Genomic DNA, 14653 nt, shown 5'->3' on the forward strand with positions numbered 1-14653 from the left:
CAGATCTAGTTTGGTGAATATCTTTGCTCCCCTTAGCCTGTCAAAGAGCTCCGATATCAGGGGCAACGGGTACTTATTTTTAATGGTGATAGCATTGAGACCCCTGTAATCGATGCAAGGACGTAATTCCCCGTTCTTCTTCTGTACGAAGAAGAATCCCGCCCCTGCAGGAGACACTGACTTCCTAATGAACCCTCTTGCCAAATTCTCCTGGATGTATTGAGACATAGCCTCCGTCTCAGGGAGAGAGAGGGGATATACCCTTCCCCGAGGAGGTTCAGCTCCAGGCAAGAGGTCAATAGGACAGTCATAGGGGCGATGAGGCGGTAGAGTCTCTGCTGCCTTTTTAGAGAATACATCTGCATAGCACCAATAGCACCTTGGAAGAGATGAAAGGTCTGCGGGTACCTCGGTAGTAGAGACCTGTACACACTCACTCACACACCTGCCCATACAAGACTTACTCCAACCCAATATTCTCCCTGAGGACCACTCAACATGTGGGGAGTGGTAACGGAGCCAGGGTATTCCCAGTAAAATCTCATCCATTCCCTCGGGAAGGACTAGAAGCGAAATAATCTCTTGGTGGGAAGGGGACATGGACAACGAGAATGGAACAGTCTGGTGTGTGATTTGTTGTGGAAGTGTCGACCCATTCACAACTCTAACAGTTACAGGTTTGGCGAGCATAACAAGTGGTACAGCGTGGCGCAGAGCAAAAGCAGAGGACATGAAATTTCCCTCTGCTCCTGAGTCCACACAAAGGTCGACTGTTAGGCCGGCTTCACACTCGCGAGTTTTACGGACGTAAGAGAGGTGCAGAAAATACGGATTGCACACGGTACAATGCATCTCTATGGCCAAGCTTCTATCTGCCGTATTTTACGGTTCCGTATTATACGGTCTTCTACGGCCGTAGAAAATCGCAGCATGCTGCGTTTGTCACCGTATTGCGCAAAAAAATCGCCAATGAAAGTCTATGGGGGCGAGAAATATACGGGTTACACACGGACCAACAGTGTGACTTGCGTAAAATACGCCAGACATCTCCAGACATCGCCAGGTGCAAGGAATTGAGCCAAGCCCTCAATCATGAAACTCAGACATGCTAATTAGCTCAAAAAGCCACACAGACATCCCGGAAGTCTGGTGCTCGCCTCCACAGAGTTCCAAGCAGCATGGCAAACATCATCAATGTTGATATGCTCCTCATCCTGGTCCAAGAAAGGCCTGAAATATGGGACCAGAGGGATCCCAACTACTCCAACCGGGCCAGGAAAGAGGCAGCTTGGAGGGCCATCTGTGGGCTACTATTCCCTGATTATGCCCAACGGCCACGTGCGGAGCAGACAAGTCTATGTAAGTACACTCATGTATTCACAAGATTTAACTTTAAAAGATGCTTTCCCTACATGATTACTTGAGCAATCATTTTTATCTTTATATGTCATTTATGGCCTTATTTGTCATTTTCTAAAGCTGAGGAACATGCCAAAGTGTTTCTGGACATAGTTCATGTTGATCTTGCCCTGCTAAATATTTTCTTGGCCTCATACCCCGTCCAGAGGGTTGTTGTCCCTTGTCTTATTTTTAGATATTTTTGAGCATTATTCTCATTATAGCACAAGTCATTTTCCTTTCCTATCCTAGCATATCTTACCTAATGTATGTTTGCAAGAACAGGGTTCTCTCCCCTCTCTACCAGTCTGATACTGTCAAGTTCTTAACTGTGGGCGATATATAGACCTCTGCATGTAACCCCTTTATCATCTGACTCACCATGGAAATTATTGTGCTATAGCCACTTTTTGCTTTAACAATACAAATATGTCTGACAACTGGACTAAGCTATGTTCAGAATGATATAGAACATTATTTGTGCCCTTGTAATTGCAGTGGATGATGTTATGACAAGATGGCGCAGCATCCGGGACCAATACCGGCGGGAAAGACAGCAGCGGGCTAGGAGTGGGTCAGCAGCCCCACTGAAGAAGAGGAAGTATATATATTACGACCGTCTTTCCTTTTTGGATGCCAGTATGGATCTTAGGCAGTAAGTACAAACCACTCTAGACATTTGTAATGTAACTAAATTTTTATTTTTTTTGTGGATTAGGGTTATGACATTGCAAGTTCCATGTAAGGATGTGTCAATATAGTGCCAACAATAATGTAAACAAGCATAAATTCCAAAAGTGTCCTGGAGGAGAGAGGACCCTGGCCGCCAAGCATCCCAAGATTCAACAAGGGATGGGTGAGAATGTAGTATGCGAGTTTAGAGATGTTCAGGCAGTGTTTTGTGGTATGGGTTGTTACTGCATGGTATCTTATTGTTTGAAGAGGTGGTTGTGCCTGGTTTTTGTGTAGCTTGAAATGGTATGCCACATTATGATGTGTCGTGATAGTGTTTGTTACATTTGTGGGGCTCTACAAGACAAATCTTGGATATTCTTGTGTGAATATGAGATAATAGGGGAGTAGAGAAGGAGATGTTGTGTTTTTTGTTTTTTTTTGTTTTATTTTAATATTGCACACCGATGTCTAATTAAACAATGTCAAAATAAAAAATTTATTTTATTGTTTTCTTTACAGAACACAGTCAAACCTCACAGAGAGGGAAACCGGATCAGAATCAGACCCTATCATTGATCCTGTAAGTGTGGAGGAAGAGGTTGCAGGACCATCTGTGGCTGCATCAGGATCCATCATTGAGGACCCATCAGCAGCATCATCACTGCAGGCAGCAGCAAGTGATGAAGATGCTGCACCATCACCCTCAGCAGCACATGTACCAAGGCCTGTGGAACATGGGCACAGCAGCAGCCCTACAGGCCCACTGGTGTCATCCCCACAGGCAGCTGGGCCTTTACGGAGATCCCGGCGAAGGAGAGAGCTTGAAGGCAGAAGAAGTGAAGTTGATGCTGGGGTCCTCAACTATTTGGCCAGGGCAGCCACAGATGATGGCGAGGAGGCCTTTGCCCGCAGCCTTGCCCGATACCTTAGACCCCTTCCCCGTGAGGTGAGGCTACGTGTCAGAGGGTGTATGCAAATCCTGATTGATTTAAGCACCCCTCCAAATAACCCCTATGAGGTTTTTGAATACCTGGAGCGAAGGCAGCTTGGCCAAACAAACCTCTTGCGCCTTCAATTCCCTCAACAGGAGCCAAATCAATCAGGATTTGCTGCACCTACTCCACGTATGCCTCCCCTTCAACCCCTCCCATCCCAAAATCTACAAAGGCCATTAGAGTACCAAATGGCAGGCTTCAACCCCCAATCCCAATATGGCCACTTCTCCAGACACAGTGATGTTGGCTGGTCCCAACCTGGGTTTGGACAACATGGCCATTTTGGGTTGGGGTATGATGCAAGGCAATCTGTACCTCAGCATGATGCCCAGAGCCAAATGGCTTTTGGTCAACACACATCTGGCCAATATGGACAAGGCCAGTATTCTGGGCCGCAAGCCACTGCATCCTCACAGGATGAACTGCCATCGGCCCAACAAAGGCCACCAGACCAGGACCCAGAGCTGCCAACATCTCCCCCACCAACTTACAGGGATCTGTAATTTAGTTTTGTTTTTTGTGTTTTGTTTTGGTAGCTGGCTACCATGTTAATGTTGTGTTTTCAAAACATTTCCACTTTGTTGTGGATCCTTGGTATAAAGCAACCCATAAAAAAGGCTTCTCAAAACCATATGGCAAAAATATGGGGTTAACAACCAAAAAAAAAGGGTTGCAAAGTTAGTAAAAAGTTTACAAAAAAGACAATTGATGTTTGTAGACTAATCATTTTTGCATCACACACATATTCAGAAAACAGAAACATATGGTAATTAAGGAAAAAAACACACACAGTACGTTTTCAGTGGTTGATAATAATATATTACAAAAACATATCTTTAAAATAACAAAAATCACAACTGAGAAACAGCATAATCTTGCCAGGGAGTAGAACCCTGAGGAGAAACAAAATAATTGGTCAAAACATCCCTAACTTTGATACCAGAAAGGGGACGGCGCGGAGGTGGGCCATGTGGTGTTGGACTACTGACACTACGCAACATGTGTTCATCATTACCATCTGAGAAGCAATCATGTATGCGGGTATAGTTGTGCAAAATTACAGATGCTTTGATTACTTCATTGACTGTAGCCTCACTGAGCTGCATGGCAGTCTGTAGGACACGCCATTTGGCCACCAGAATACCAAAGGTGCACTCCACCAGTCTGCGCGCCCTAGAAAGGCGCAAATTAAATATCCTCCGACGGTGGTCCAGGTTGCGCCGGGGATAAGGCCTCATGACGTGTCTGGTGAGTTGGAAGGCCTCATCTCCAACAAAAAAAAAAGGCAGTGCTTCTGCAGTGGAGCCTGGGAGTTGTTGTGGTGGTGGGAGGTCTAACTGGTTTTCACCTAGCCGCCGACCCATTATAGACGAATTGAAGACCCTAGAGTCTCCAGTTCGTCCATAGGCCCCAATATCTACAATTATAAACCTGTAGTTACTGTCAACTACAGCTAACAGAACTACAGAGAAAAACTGCTTATAGTTGTAGAATTGGGAGCCAGAGTTCGGCGGCTTACGTACCCTAATATGTTTCCCATCCACCGCTCCAATGCAGTTTGGGAAGTCACAATTGACCTTGAACCCACGGGCTATTTGGAGCCAATCAGCCTGTTTGGGCTCAGGCATGACAAGGTCCTTAAGTCTATCCCATATTTGGCGACAGGTTAACCGCACAATGCCAGAAATGGTGGAGCGGCCAATCAAAAATTCAAGGTGGAGACCTGCAAAGGACAATCCAGTGGACAGAAATCTGTAAGTGAAACAAACACAATAAATTAGGTTTGTTTCAAGAGTGCACACAAAACATGAATAAGCACAATCATATTTGCATTTGTGGCCTACTAAATTAACACTGAAATGGGAAAAATGGCCTTAAGGGGCTGAAATATAACAGTTACGTCACGTTGTCACATCTGCTTTGGCCTTAATGTACACATATTATGGGTAAAAATTTAAAAAATAAGAAACATTTATAAAAAAGATCATCAACATACAGTATGTGAGGATGGAGAATACATACCGTAACGTGAGGAGAAGACGCTCCTCAGCAGAGATGGCTTTGCGCAGCCTTGTGTCCTGAAATGTTATTCCTGGGCGTAATATCTCCAACAATCTGTCAAAGGTTTGTATAGACATGCGACAGTACAGATAAAACTTGTCTGGATGTTCCCGCAGAGCTGTATATAGCCGATGAAAATGGCCTTTAGTGAGGCGTTTAGTCAGAAGAGGATGCACCCACATTCTTCTGCTCCTCCTTCGCGGATCCACAATCACAGGGTATGGGTGCCCAAACCGACGAGACAATAGCCAGTTAAACAAAACACGCTGCGTTGGGGTGAACTGCAGGTGGTCAGACATGGTCCAAATGTTACAACAACACTCCAACAGTTGCAAAACCACAAAATGACCATATGGGAGTGAGACACATGTTGTAGAGGCCTTAAATAGGGTTGCTGAGGGTAATTTAAATCAATTTCATCCGCAAAAACCGTTATATGTCCATTTTGTCAGGTTGCGTGAAAAATACGCATTACGGTGGGCATACGGATTACATACGCAACATTACATGAGCAAAATACGCGACCACACCTTGCCTACGGAGTTCTTACGGACCACCGTATTTCTAATTTTGGAGCGTATTACGGCCGTAAAATACGGACCGTATTTTTCAACGCTGAGTGTGAGGCCGGCCTTAGAGTGGATGAGTCAAACAGGATTGTCCCTTTAAAGGACAGTTTGGAGGAAAAAGCCGCTGTGTCTAGTGAACCTCCCCCTAAGGTTACTAGACGCGATCGTTTTCCCGACCGCCGTGGACATTTATTAGTGTAATGACCTCGTTGGTGACAATTTTTACAAACCATGGGTACTCGAGCGGCCTGAGACTTAGGTCCCGCTCGAGAAACCTCCATGGGCTCATGGGAGTCGGATGCCAAAACGGAAGATTCAAGAGGTCTGGCGAAGGTGGGAGCCAGTCTAAACCTCTGCCTACACTGTGTTAAGGACCGGCGGAACGCACCAAGTATAGATGATATGAAACTAGGTGCGTTCGCAGTCCGAGGTCCACCGTGCAGGTAAAGACCCTGCTGCTAGTAAGATGGACTATATGGCGGTACTAAGTATACACACATGGGTTAACTTCACCCTGCGTGAAGGAAGCGATCCTGTTGCATCACAGGACCACAGTACCGCACATAGAGCGCGAGCAAGAAGTCAGCGAACTCAACCCCTACTCAGGATTGAAGTCCGATTAGACACTTGCTGGCACAACACCGCAACTGGGTGTGTAAGGAAACTAATAAATAGAATATAAAGGCACGAGAGTGCGTGCGGTGCCGCACTGACGGACGCCATTAACCACCCAGGCTTGGGTAAGGAAAGCGCAGAGGAAGCGCACGGCGCCGTACTGGCGGACACAGCAACTGGACGCTGTGATGTGTGTTACGTGCAGATGGCTAGTCGGGCGCTAGATAGCTACCATCATCCGCGAGCAGTCAACAACACTAGGGAGGGATACTTAGGAGCTTTCATCCATCGACATACATCCATCTACACACACACATTATCAAGACAATACTAGCGCATGGCCGTGCGGTCATGCGCAGTTTATATAGTTGCAGCATGTTTAGGACCTTCCAAGGAAGGACCAATGGAGTGCTGCAGCACCTGAGCATGTGACCCTGGATCTCCACTGAGAGATCTCGCCCTGGGCATGCTCAGAGTGCAAAGCAGGATTTAGTCCTAGCAGCTACAAGGTCCTTAGCTGCAGTATCTGATCATGTGACCCTCGATCTCCACTGAGAGATCTTACTCTGGGCATGCTCAGAATGTAAAAAGCAGGACTTAGCCCCAGAAACGTCCGTTCGCCGCTGCCCAGCACTGACTTCAATGGGAGAAGCAGGAAACGCAGCAGTAACTCTAAGCACAGAGTCAGACTGAGCGAGACGCTGGGATCGACGTCTCTGCTGAGCAAGCTCCACTGCGGCAGGAGAAGAATGGGAGACTGCAGCGGAGATGGCCCGAGATTCCCCCTGTGCAGAAGCAGGAACTCGACCCCTAACATTACCCCCCCTTCTAGGGCCCCCCCTCCTTGGGCCTCGCTACGTTCGAAGGCAGCAATGAGCTGCAGAGCCCGAATGTGCTCAGCAGGCTCCCAGGACCTGTCCTCAGGGCCATAACCCTTCCAATCCACCAAATAGAATTTTGTACCACCTTGTACCCCAAAATAGCGTTCACCTCGTAATCATCCGTAGACGAACCCGATGTCCCGGCAGATGACTCAGAAAACCGGGACATGTATACGGACTTAAGGAGGGACACATGAAAGGTGTCGGTGATACCAAGGCGTGGAGGAAGGGCCAGACGGTAGACCACAGGATTAACCTGTTCGAGGACCTTGAAGGGACCCAAGTAGCGAGGTGCAAACTTAGTGGACTCTACATGCAGCCTGATGTTACGGGCGGAGAGCCACACTAAATCGCCAGGAGCAAAGGTCGGGGCAGGGCGCCGATGTGCATCGGCGGAGGACCTCATTCTCTCCTTTGAGGCCCGAATGGCATCCTGAGTGCGGTCCCAAATGTCCCGTGCCTCCGCTGCCCAGTCTGCCACCCTGGAGTCAGCAGAGGACACGGGCATAGGCACAGGAACCCGCGGATGCTGGCCATAATTAAGGAGGAAAGGTGTCTGACCAGTGGAGTCGGCTACAGCGTTATTAAGGGTGAACTCTGCCCATGGTAATAAAGATGCCCAGTCATCCTGCCTGGCAGAAATAAAATGTCGTAGATATGTGACCAGAGTCTGATTGGCCCTCTCTACCAACCCATTCGTCTCGGGATGATATGCGGAAGAGAGATTTAACTCAATGCTGAGAAGACGACAAAGCTCTCTCCAGAACCGAGACGCAAACTGGGGACCCCGGTCACTGACAATTTTGTCTTGCATGCCGCGTAGGCGGAAGATGTGTCTTATGAACAACGCTGCCAAGGCCCGTGCAGAAGGTAACCGTGGGAGCGGCACCAAATGCACCATTTTCGAGAAATGATCGGTAATAACCCAAATGACGGTACAGCCGCGAGACTTGGGCAAACCCACTACAAAGTCCATCCCGACCATCTCCCAGGGCCTGTCTGCCACCGGCAAGGGATAGAGTAACCCAGACGGCCGTTGTCGAGGAGACTTATTTTTGGCGCATGAGACACACGCCAGAACGTAATCTCTGACATCTCGGAGCATATGCGGCCACCAGTACGTCCTCGCCAGCAGCTCAGATGTCCTTTTTGTCCCAAAGTGTCCACCCACCCTGGAGGAATGAGCCCAAGAGAGAACCTCCGGTCGCAAATTTATGGGCACAAAAGTCTTGCCCGGAGGCACAGACTCAAGCGACACCGGAGCCACGGTTCTCAAGCTCTCAGAAGGAACAATAAGCCGAGGCTCTCCTTCCTCCTCCTCAGATGACACAACAGAGCGAGAAAGGGCATCAGCTCGAATGTTCTTCTCCCCAGCGAGATAATGGAGGGAGAAGTGGAATCGGGAGAAGAATAAGGACCATCTGGCCTGGCGAGAATTTAGCCGCTGGGCTGTTTGCAAATATAGCAAATTTTTGTGGTCTGTGAAAACTTGAAAGGGAAAACAAGCCCCCTCCAAGAGATGTCTCCACTCTGAGAAAGCCAGTTTCATCGCTAGCAACTCCCTGTCCCCGATGGAATAATTCCTCTCCGCTGGTGTGAAGGTCTTGGAGAAGAAGAAGCACGGATGCTTCCGACCTTGAGCATCCTTTTGGAAGAGGACTGCTCCAGCACCAACGGAAGAGGCATCCACCTCCATTATAAACGGCTTATCGACATCGGGACGATGTAGGATGGGAGCGCTAGCAAAATGAGACTTAGTAGAAGAAAAGGCCCTGGAGACCTCTTCAGACCACACTTTGGGATTTGCTCCCTTCTTGGTGAGGGCTACCAAGGGAGCTACCAGAGTTGAGAAGTGGGGAATGAACTGGTGGTAATAATTAATGAACCCCATAAAGCGCTGCACTGCCTTAAGAGAATGGGGCTCTTGCCAGTCCATCACAGCCTGTAGTTTGGCAGGATCCATAGCCAATCCCTGGGCGGAGATGATATAGCCCAGGAATGGTAAAGACTCCTGCTCAAACATACACTTCTCCAACTTTGCATAAAGAGAGTTTGCCCGTAGGAGGTCGAAGACTCTGCCAACATCTCTCCGGTGGGAGTCAATATCTGGAGAAAAGATGAGAATATCATCCAGATAGACTACAACCGAGGTGGAAAGCATATCCCAGAAGATGTCGTTGACAAAGTCTTGGAAAACAGCTGGGGCATTACAGAGCCCGAAGGGCATCACCAGATACTCATAGTGCCCATCTCTGGTGTTAAACGCCGTTTTCCATTCGTCCCCCTCACGGATGCGAATCAGGTTGTAAGCACCCCGCAGATCTAGTTTGGTAAACACCCTTGCTCCCCGAAGCCTATCGAAAAGTTCAGATATCAAGGGCAAAGGATACTTGTTCTTAACGGTGATAGCGTTAAGACCCCTGTAGTCTATGCATGGACGTAGTTCCCCATTCTTCTTCTGCACGAAAAAGAACCCTGCCCCAGCAGGTGACACTGACTTCCTGATGAACCCTCTTGCCAGATTCTCTTGAATGTACTGAGACATTGCCTCCATCTCCGGGAGAGATAATGGATAGACTCGACCCCGGGGAAGCTCAGCACCAGGCAAGAGATCAATAGGACAGTCATAGGGGCGATGGGGCGGAAGGGTCTCCGCCGCCTTTTTGGAGAACACGTCTGCATACGACCAATATTGCTTGGGGAGAGAGGATAGATCTGCGGGTACCTCTGTAGTAGCAACCTGAACGCACTCTCGGTGACACCTACCCCCACATGATTCACCCCATCCCAGAATTCTGCCTGAGGACCACTCGATGTGAGGAGAGTGGTACCGTAACCAAGGTATCCCCAACAGGACCTCATCAATCCCCTCAGGAATGATGAGCAGAGATATAATCTCCTGATGGGATGGTGACATGGACAGAGTAAAAGGGATGGTCTGATGTGTTATCTGTGCGGGCAGTGTCAACCCATTCACCACTCGTACCGTTACTGGTTGAGGTAGCATAACCAGGGGTATTGCGTGACGTTGGGCGAAGGCAGAAGACATAAAATTTCCCTCCACCCCAGAATCCACGCAGAGGTCTACCGAGTGGGAGGATGAGCCTAATGTTATTATCCCCTTAAAGGATCATTTGGAGGCAAACGTCGCCGTGTCTAGTGCACCTCCACCTACTACCACTAGACGCTGACGTTTCCTCGACCGCTGGAGCCATCTGGTGGCAAGATGTCCTGACTGTTGGCAAACATGACAAACCTGGAGTGCACGAGCGGTCCGGGACTTAGATCCCGCTCGTGACACTACCATAGGCTCATGGGACTCAGGAGCCTGGACTGGAGATTCCAAAGGTTTGGCGAAGGTGGGAGCCAGCCGAAACCTCTGCCTACACTGGGCTCGCTCTAACCTCCGCTCGTGAAAACGGAGGTCAATACGAGTGGATACTGTTATTAATTTCTCCAGTGTGGCGGGAATCTCCCTAGTGGCCAGGGCGTCCTTAACGTGGTCAGCCAGCCCCCTCCAAAATATAGGAATAAGGGCCTTATCCGACCACTCCAGCTCAGATGCTAGCGTGCGGAAGTGGACGGCAAACTGGCTGATCAAGGACGAGCCCTGAATCAATGCCGACAGTTGGAGCGCCGTATCATGGGTGACACGAGGTCCAAAAAAGACCTGTTTCAGAGTGCTCAGGAATAACGGAGCACTCTGCACTACATGATCGCCACGCTCCCACAGCGGCGTAGCCCACTGCAACGCCCTGTCCGACAATAAAGATACGATAAAGCCCACCTTAGCCCGCTCTGTAGGGAAACGAAAGGCCAGAAGCTCGAGATGTATTGAGCACTGACTCACGAAACCCCTACAGGACTTACCTGTCACCAGAAAATTTCTCTGGTAGCGGGAGGCGAGATAGCGTCGGTACAGGGGTGGCAGTGGACAAGGTAGCTGCAGCCACACTTGCAGCCTGAACAGCGACAGCAGTAACATCCACAGCTGAGGTTGAACGCTCAAGAGCCGCCAACCTTCCCTCCAGCTGCTGGATGTACCGCTGTGAACGCTGATCGTCCGTCATTACTAGCCAGACCTTGGCGCTAGTATTATGTTAAGGACCGGCGGAACGCACCAAGTATAGATGATATGAAACTAGGTGCGTTCGCAGTCCGAGGTCCACCGTGCAGGTAAAGACCCTGCTGCTAGTAAGACGGACTATATGGCGGTACTAAGTATACACACATGGGTTAACTTCACCCTGCGTGAAGGAAGCGATCCTGTTGCGTCACAGGACCGCAGTACCGCACATAGAGCGCGAGCAAGAAGTCAGCGAACTCAACCCCTACTCAGGATTGAAGTCCGATTAGACACTTGCTGGCACAACACCGCAACTGGGTGTGTAAGGAAACTAATAAATAGAATATAAAGGCACGAGAGTGCGTGCGGTGCCGCACTGACGGACGCCATTAACCACCCAGGCTTGGGTAAGGAAAGCGCAGAGGAAGCGCACGGCGCCGTACTGGCGGACACAGCAACTGGACGCTGTGATGTGTGTTACGTGCAGATGGCTAGTCGGGCGCTAGATAGCTACCATCATCCGCGAGCAGTCAACAACACTAGGGAGGGATACTTAGGAGCTTTCATCCATCGACATACATCCATCTACACACACACATTATCAAGACAATACTAGCGCATGGCCGTGCGGTCATGCGCAGTTTATATAGTTGCAGCATGTTTAGGACCTTCCAAGGAAGGACCAATGGAGTGCTGCAGCACCTGAGCATGTGACCCTGGATCTCCACTGAGAGATCTCGCCCTGGGCATGCTCAGAGTGCAAAGCAGGATTTAGTCCTAGCAGCTACAAGGACCTTAGCTGCAGTATCTGATCATGTGACCCTCGATTTCCACTGAGAGATCTTACTCTGGGCATGCTCAGAATGTAAAAAGCAGGACTTAGCCCCAGAAACGTCCGCTCGCCGCTGCCCAGCACTGACTTCAATGGGAGAAGCAGGAAACGCAGCAGTAACTCTAAGCACAGAGTCAGACTGAGCGAGACGCTGGGATCGACGTCTCTGCTGAGCAAGCTCCACTGCGGCAGGAGAAGAATGGGAGACTGCAGCGGAGATGGCCCGAGATTCCCCCTGTGCAGAGGCAGGAACTCGACCCCTAACACACTGGGTCTGCTCTAACCTTCGCTCGTGAAAACGGAGGTCGATGCGGGTAGATAGAGAAATAAGCTCCTCCAGTGTGGCGGGTATCTCCCTGGTGGCTAAGGCGTCCTTCACGTGTTCTGCCAATCCCCTCCAGAACACCGGAATTAGAACTTTATCCGACAACTCTAACTCCGAGGCTAGAGTCCGGAACTGGATGGCAAACTGAGTGATTGGCAATAACTGGAGCGCGGTATCGTGTGTAATACGGGGTCCCAAAAAGACCTGCTTCAGAGCGTCCAGAAAGAGCGGAGCACTCTGTACCACACGGTCATCACGCTCCCAAAGTGGCGTTGCCCACTCCAACGCCCTGCCCGACAAGAGAGATAAAATAAGCCCCACTTTCGCCCGTTCCGTAGGGAAACGCTCCGCCAGGAGCTCGAGGTGTATGGAGCACTGGCTTACGAATCCGCGACATTGTTTACTGTCACCAGCAAACTTGTCAGGAAGCGGGAGATGGGATAAAGTCGGGGCAGAGGTGGCAGCGGACAAACTGGCTGCGGCTACACTTGCAGCCTGAACAGCGACAGCAGTGACATTCACAGCTGAGGTTGAACGCTCTAGAGCCGCCAACCTTCCCTCCAGCTGCTGGATGTACCGCTGTAAACGCTGATCGTCTGCCATTTACTAGCCAGACCCTGGCGCTAGTGTTCTGTTAGGACTGGCGGAACGCACCAAGAAAGATGTAATAGATGCGTTCGCAGTCTGGGGTCCACCGTGCAGGATAGGACTTTGAACAGAGCGGAATGGCAAGAACACAGACATTGGAATGGGCTGTGTTTTTACTGTGGTGATTCCACTCATGCTATCTCCGATTGTCCTAAGCGCACTATGTGGTTCGCTAGGTCTGCCACCATTGGTACGGTACAGTCTAAATTTCTTTTGTCCGTTACTTTGATTTGCTCTCTGTCGTCCTATTCTGCTATGGCATTTGTGGATTCAGGCGCTGCCCTGAATTTGATGGACTTAGAGTTTGCCAGGCGCTGTGGTTTTTTCTTGGAGCCCTTGCAGTATTCTATTCCATTGAGAGGAATTGATGCTACGCCTTTGGCCAAGAATAAGCCTCAGTACTGGACTCAATTGACCATGTGCATGGCTCCTGCACATCAGGAGGATATTCGCTTTTTGGTGTTGCATAATCTGCATGATGTGGTCGTTTTGGGGTTGCCATGGCTACAGGTCCATAATCCAGTATTGGATTGGAAATCTATGTCTGTGTCCGGCTGGGGTTGTCAGGGGGCACATGGTGATGTTCCATTGCTGTCAATTTCGCCTTCCACTCCTTCTGAAGTCCCTGAGTTTTTGTCAGATTACCGGGATGTATTTGAAGAGCCCAAATCCGGTGCCTTACCTCCTCATAGGGATTGCGATTGTGCTATTAATTTGATTCCTGGTAGTAAGATTCCTAAGGGCCGACTGTTTAATTTATCTGTGCCAGAGCACGCCGCTATGCGGAGTTATATAAAGGAATCCTTTGGGAAAGGTCATATTCGCCCGTCGTCATCACCGTTGGGAGCAGGGTTCTTTTTTGTGGCCAAGAAGGATGGCTCTTTGAGACCTTGTATTGATTACCGCCTTCTTAATAAGATCACAGTCAAATTTCAGTACCCTTTGCCGCTGCTGTCTGATTTGTTTGCTCGGATTAAGGGGGCTAGTTGGTTCACCAAGATAGATCTTCGAGGGGTGTATAACCTTGTGCGAATTAAACAGGGCGATGAATGGAAAACAGCATTTAATACGCCCGAGGGCCATTTTGAGTACCTGGTTGTGCCATTCGGGCTTTCTAATGCTCCATCTGTGTTTCAGTCCTTTATGCATGACATCTTCCGAGAGTACCTGGATAGATTCATGATTGTATATTTGGATGATATTTTGGTCTTTTCGGATGATTGGGAGTCTCATGTGAAGCAGGTCAGAATGGTGTTCCAGGTCCTTCGTGCAAATTCCTTGTTTGTGAAGGGGTCGAAATGTCTCTTTGGGGTTCAGAAGGTTTCATTTTTGGGTTTCATTTTTTCCCCTTCTACTATCGAGATGCATCCTGTTAAAGTTCAGGCCATTTATGATTGGACTCAGCCGACATCTGTGAAGAGCCTGCAGAAGTTCCTGTGCTTTGCTAATTTTTACCCTCGCTTCATCGCTAATTTTTCTAGTGTTGCTAAACCGTTGATTGATTTGACCAAGAAAGGTGCTGATGTGGTCAATTGGTCCTCGGCGGCTTTTCAGGAGTTGAAGCGTCGTTTTTCTTCTGCCCCTGTGT

At 49.1% G+C, this 14653-nt stretch overlaps 1 protein-coding gene across 1 annotated transcript; it reads left to right on the forward strand.

Moving 5' to 3' along the window:
* Window positions 1-807: 807 nt before the first annotated feature.
* Window positions 808-3757, forward strand: LOC138670697 (uncharacterized). The gene is made up of 3 exons (XM_069758282.1): window positions 808-1359; window positions 1897-2053; window positions 2593-3757. Exons 1-3 carry the CDS (start codon window positions 1179-1181, stop codon window positions 3569-3571), a joined length of 1317 nt encoding a protein of 438 aa, XP_069614383.1. The 5' UTR covers window positions 808-1178; the 3' UTR covers window positions 3572-3757.
* Window positions 3758-14653: the final 10896 nt, after the last annotated feature.

The sequence above is a fragment of the Ranitomeya imitator genome, chromosome 3 (genome assembly GCF_032444005.1).
Source record: "Ranitomeya imitator isolate aRanImi1 chromosome 3, aRanImi1.pri, whole genome shotgun sequence".
NCBI classification, from domain to species: Eukaryota; Metazoa; Chordata; class Amphibia; order Anura; family Dendrobatidae; genus Ranitomeya; species Ranitomeya imitator.

Excerpts from the sequence above, each read along its gene's own strand:
- LOC138670697 (XM_069758282.1), top strand. The coding sequence starts at position 1,179 with ATGGCAAACATCATCAATGTTGATATGCTCCTCATCCTGGTCCAAGAA. Across the intron at positions 1,360-1,896 it reads TGCGGAGCAGACAAGTCTAT|TGGATGATGTTATGACAAGA; the intron begins GTAAGTACACTC and ends TTGTAATTGCAG. Across the intron at positions 2,054-2,592 it reads GCCAGTATGGATCTTAGGCA|AACACAGTCAAACCTCACAG; the intron begins GTAAGTACAAAC and ends TTTTCTTTACAG.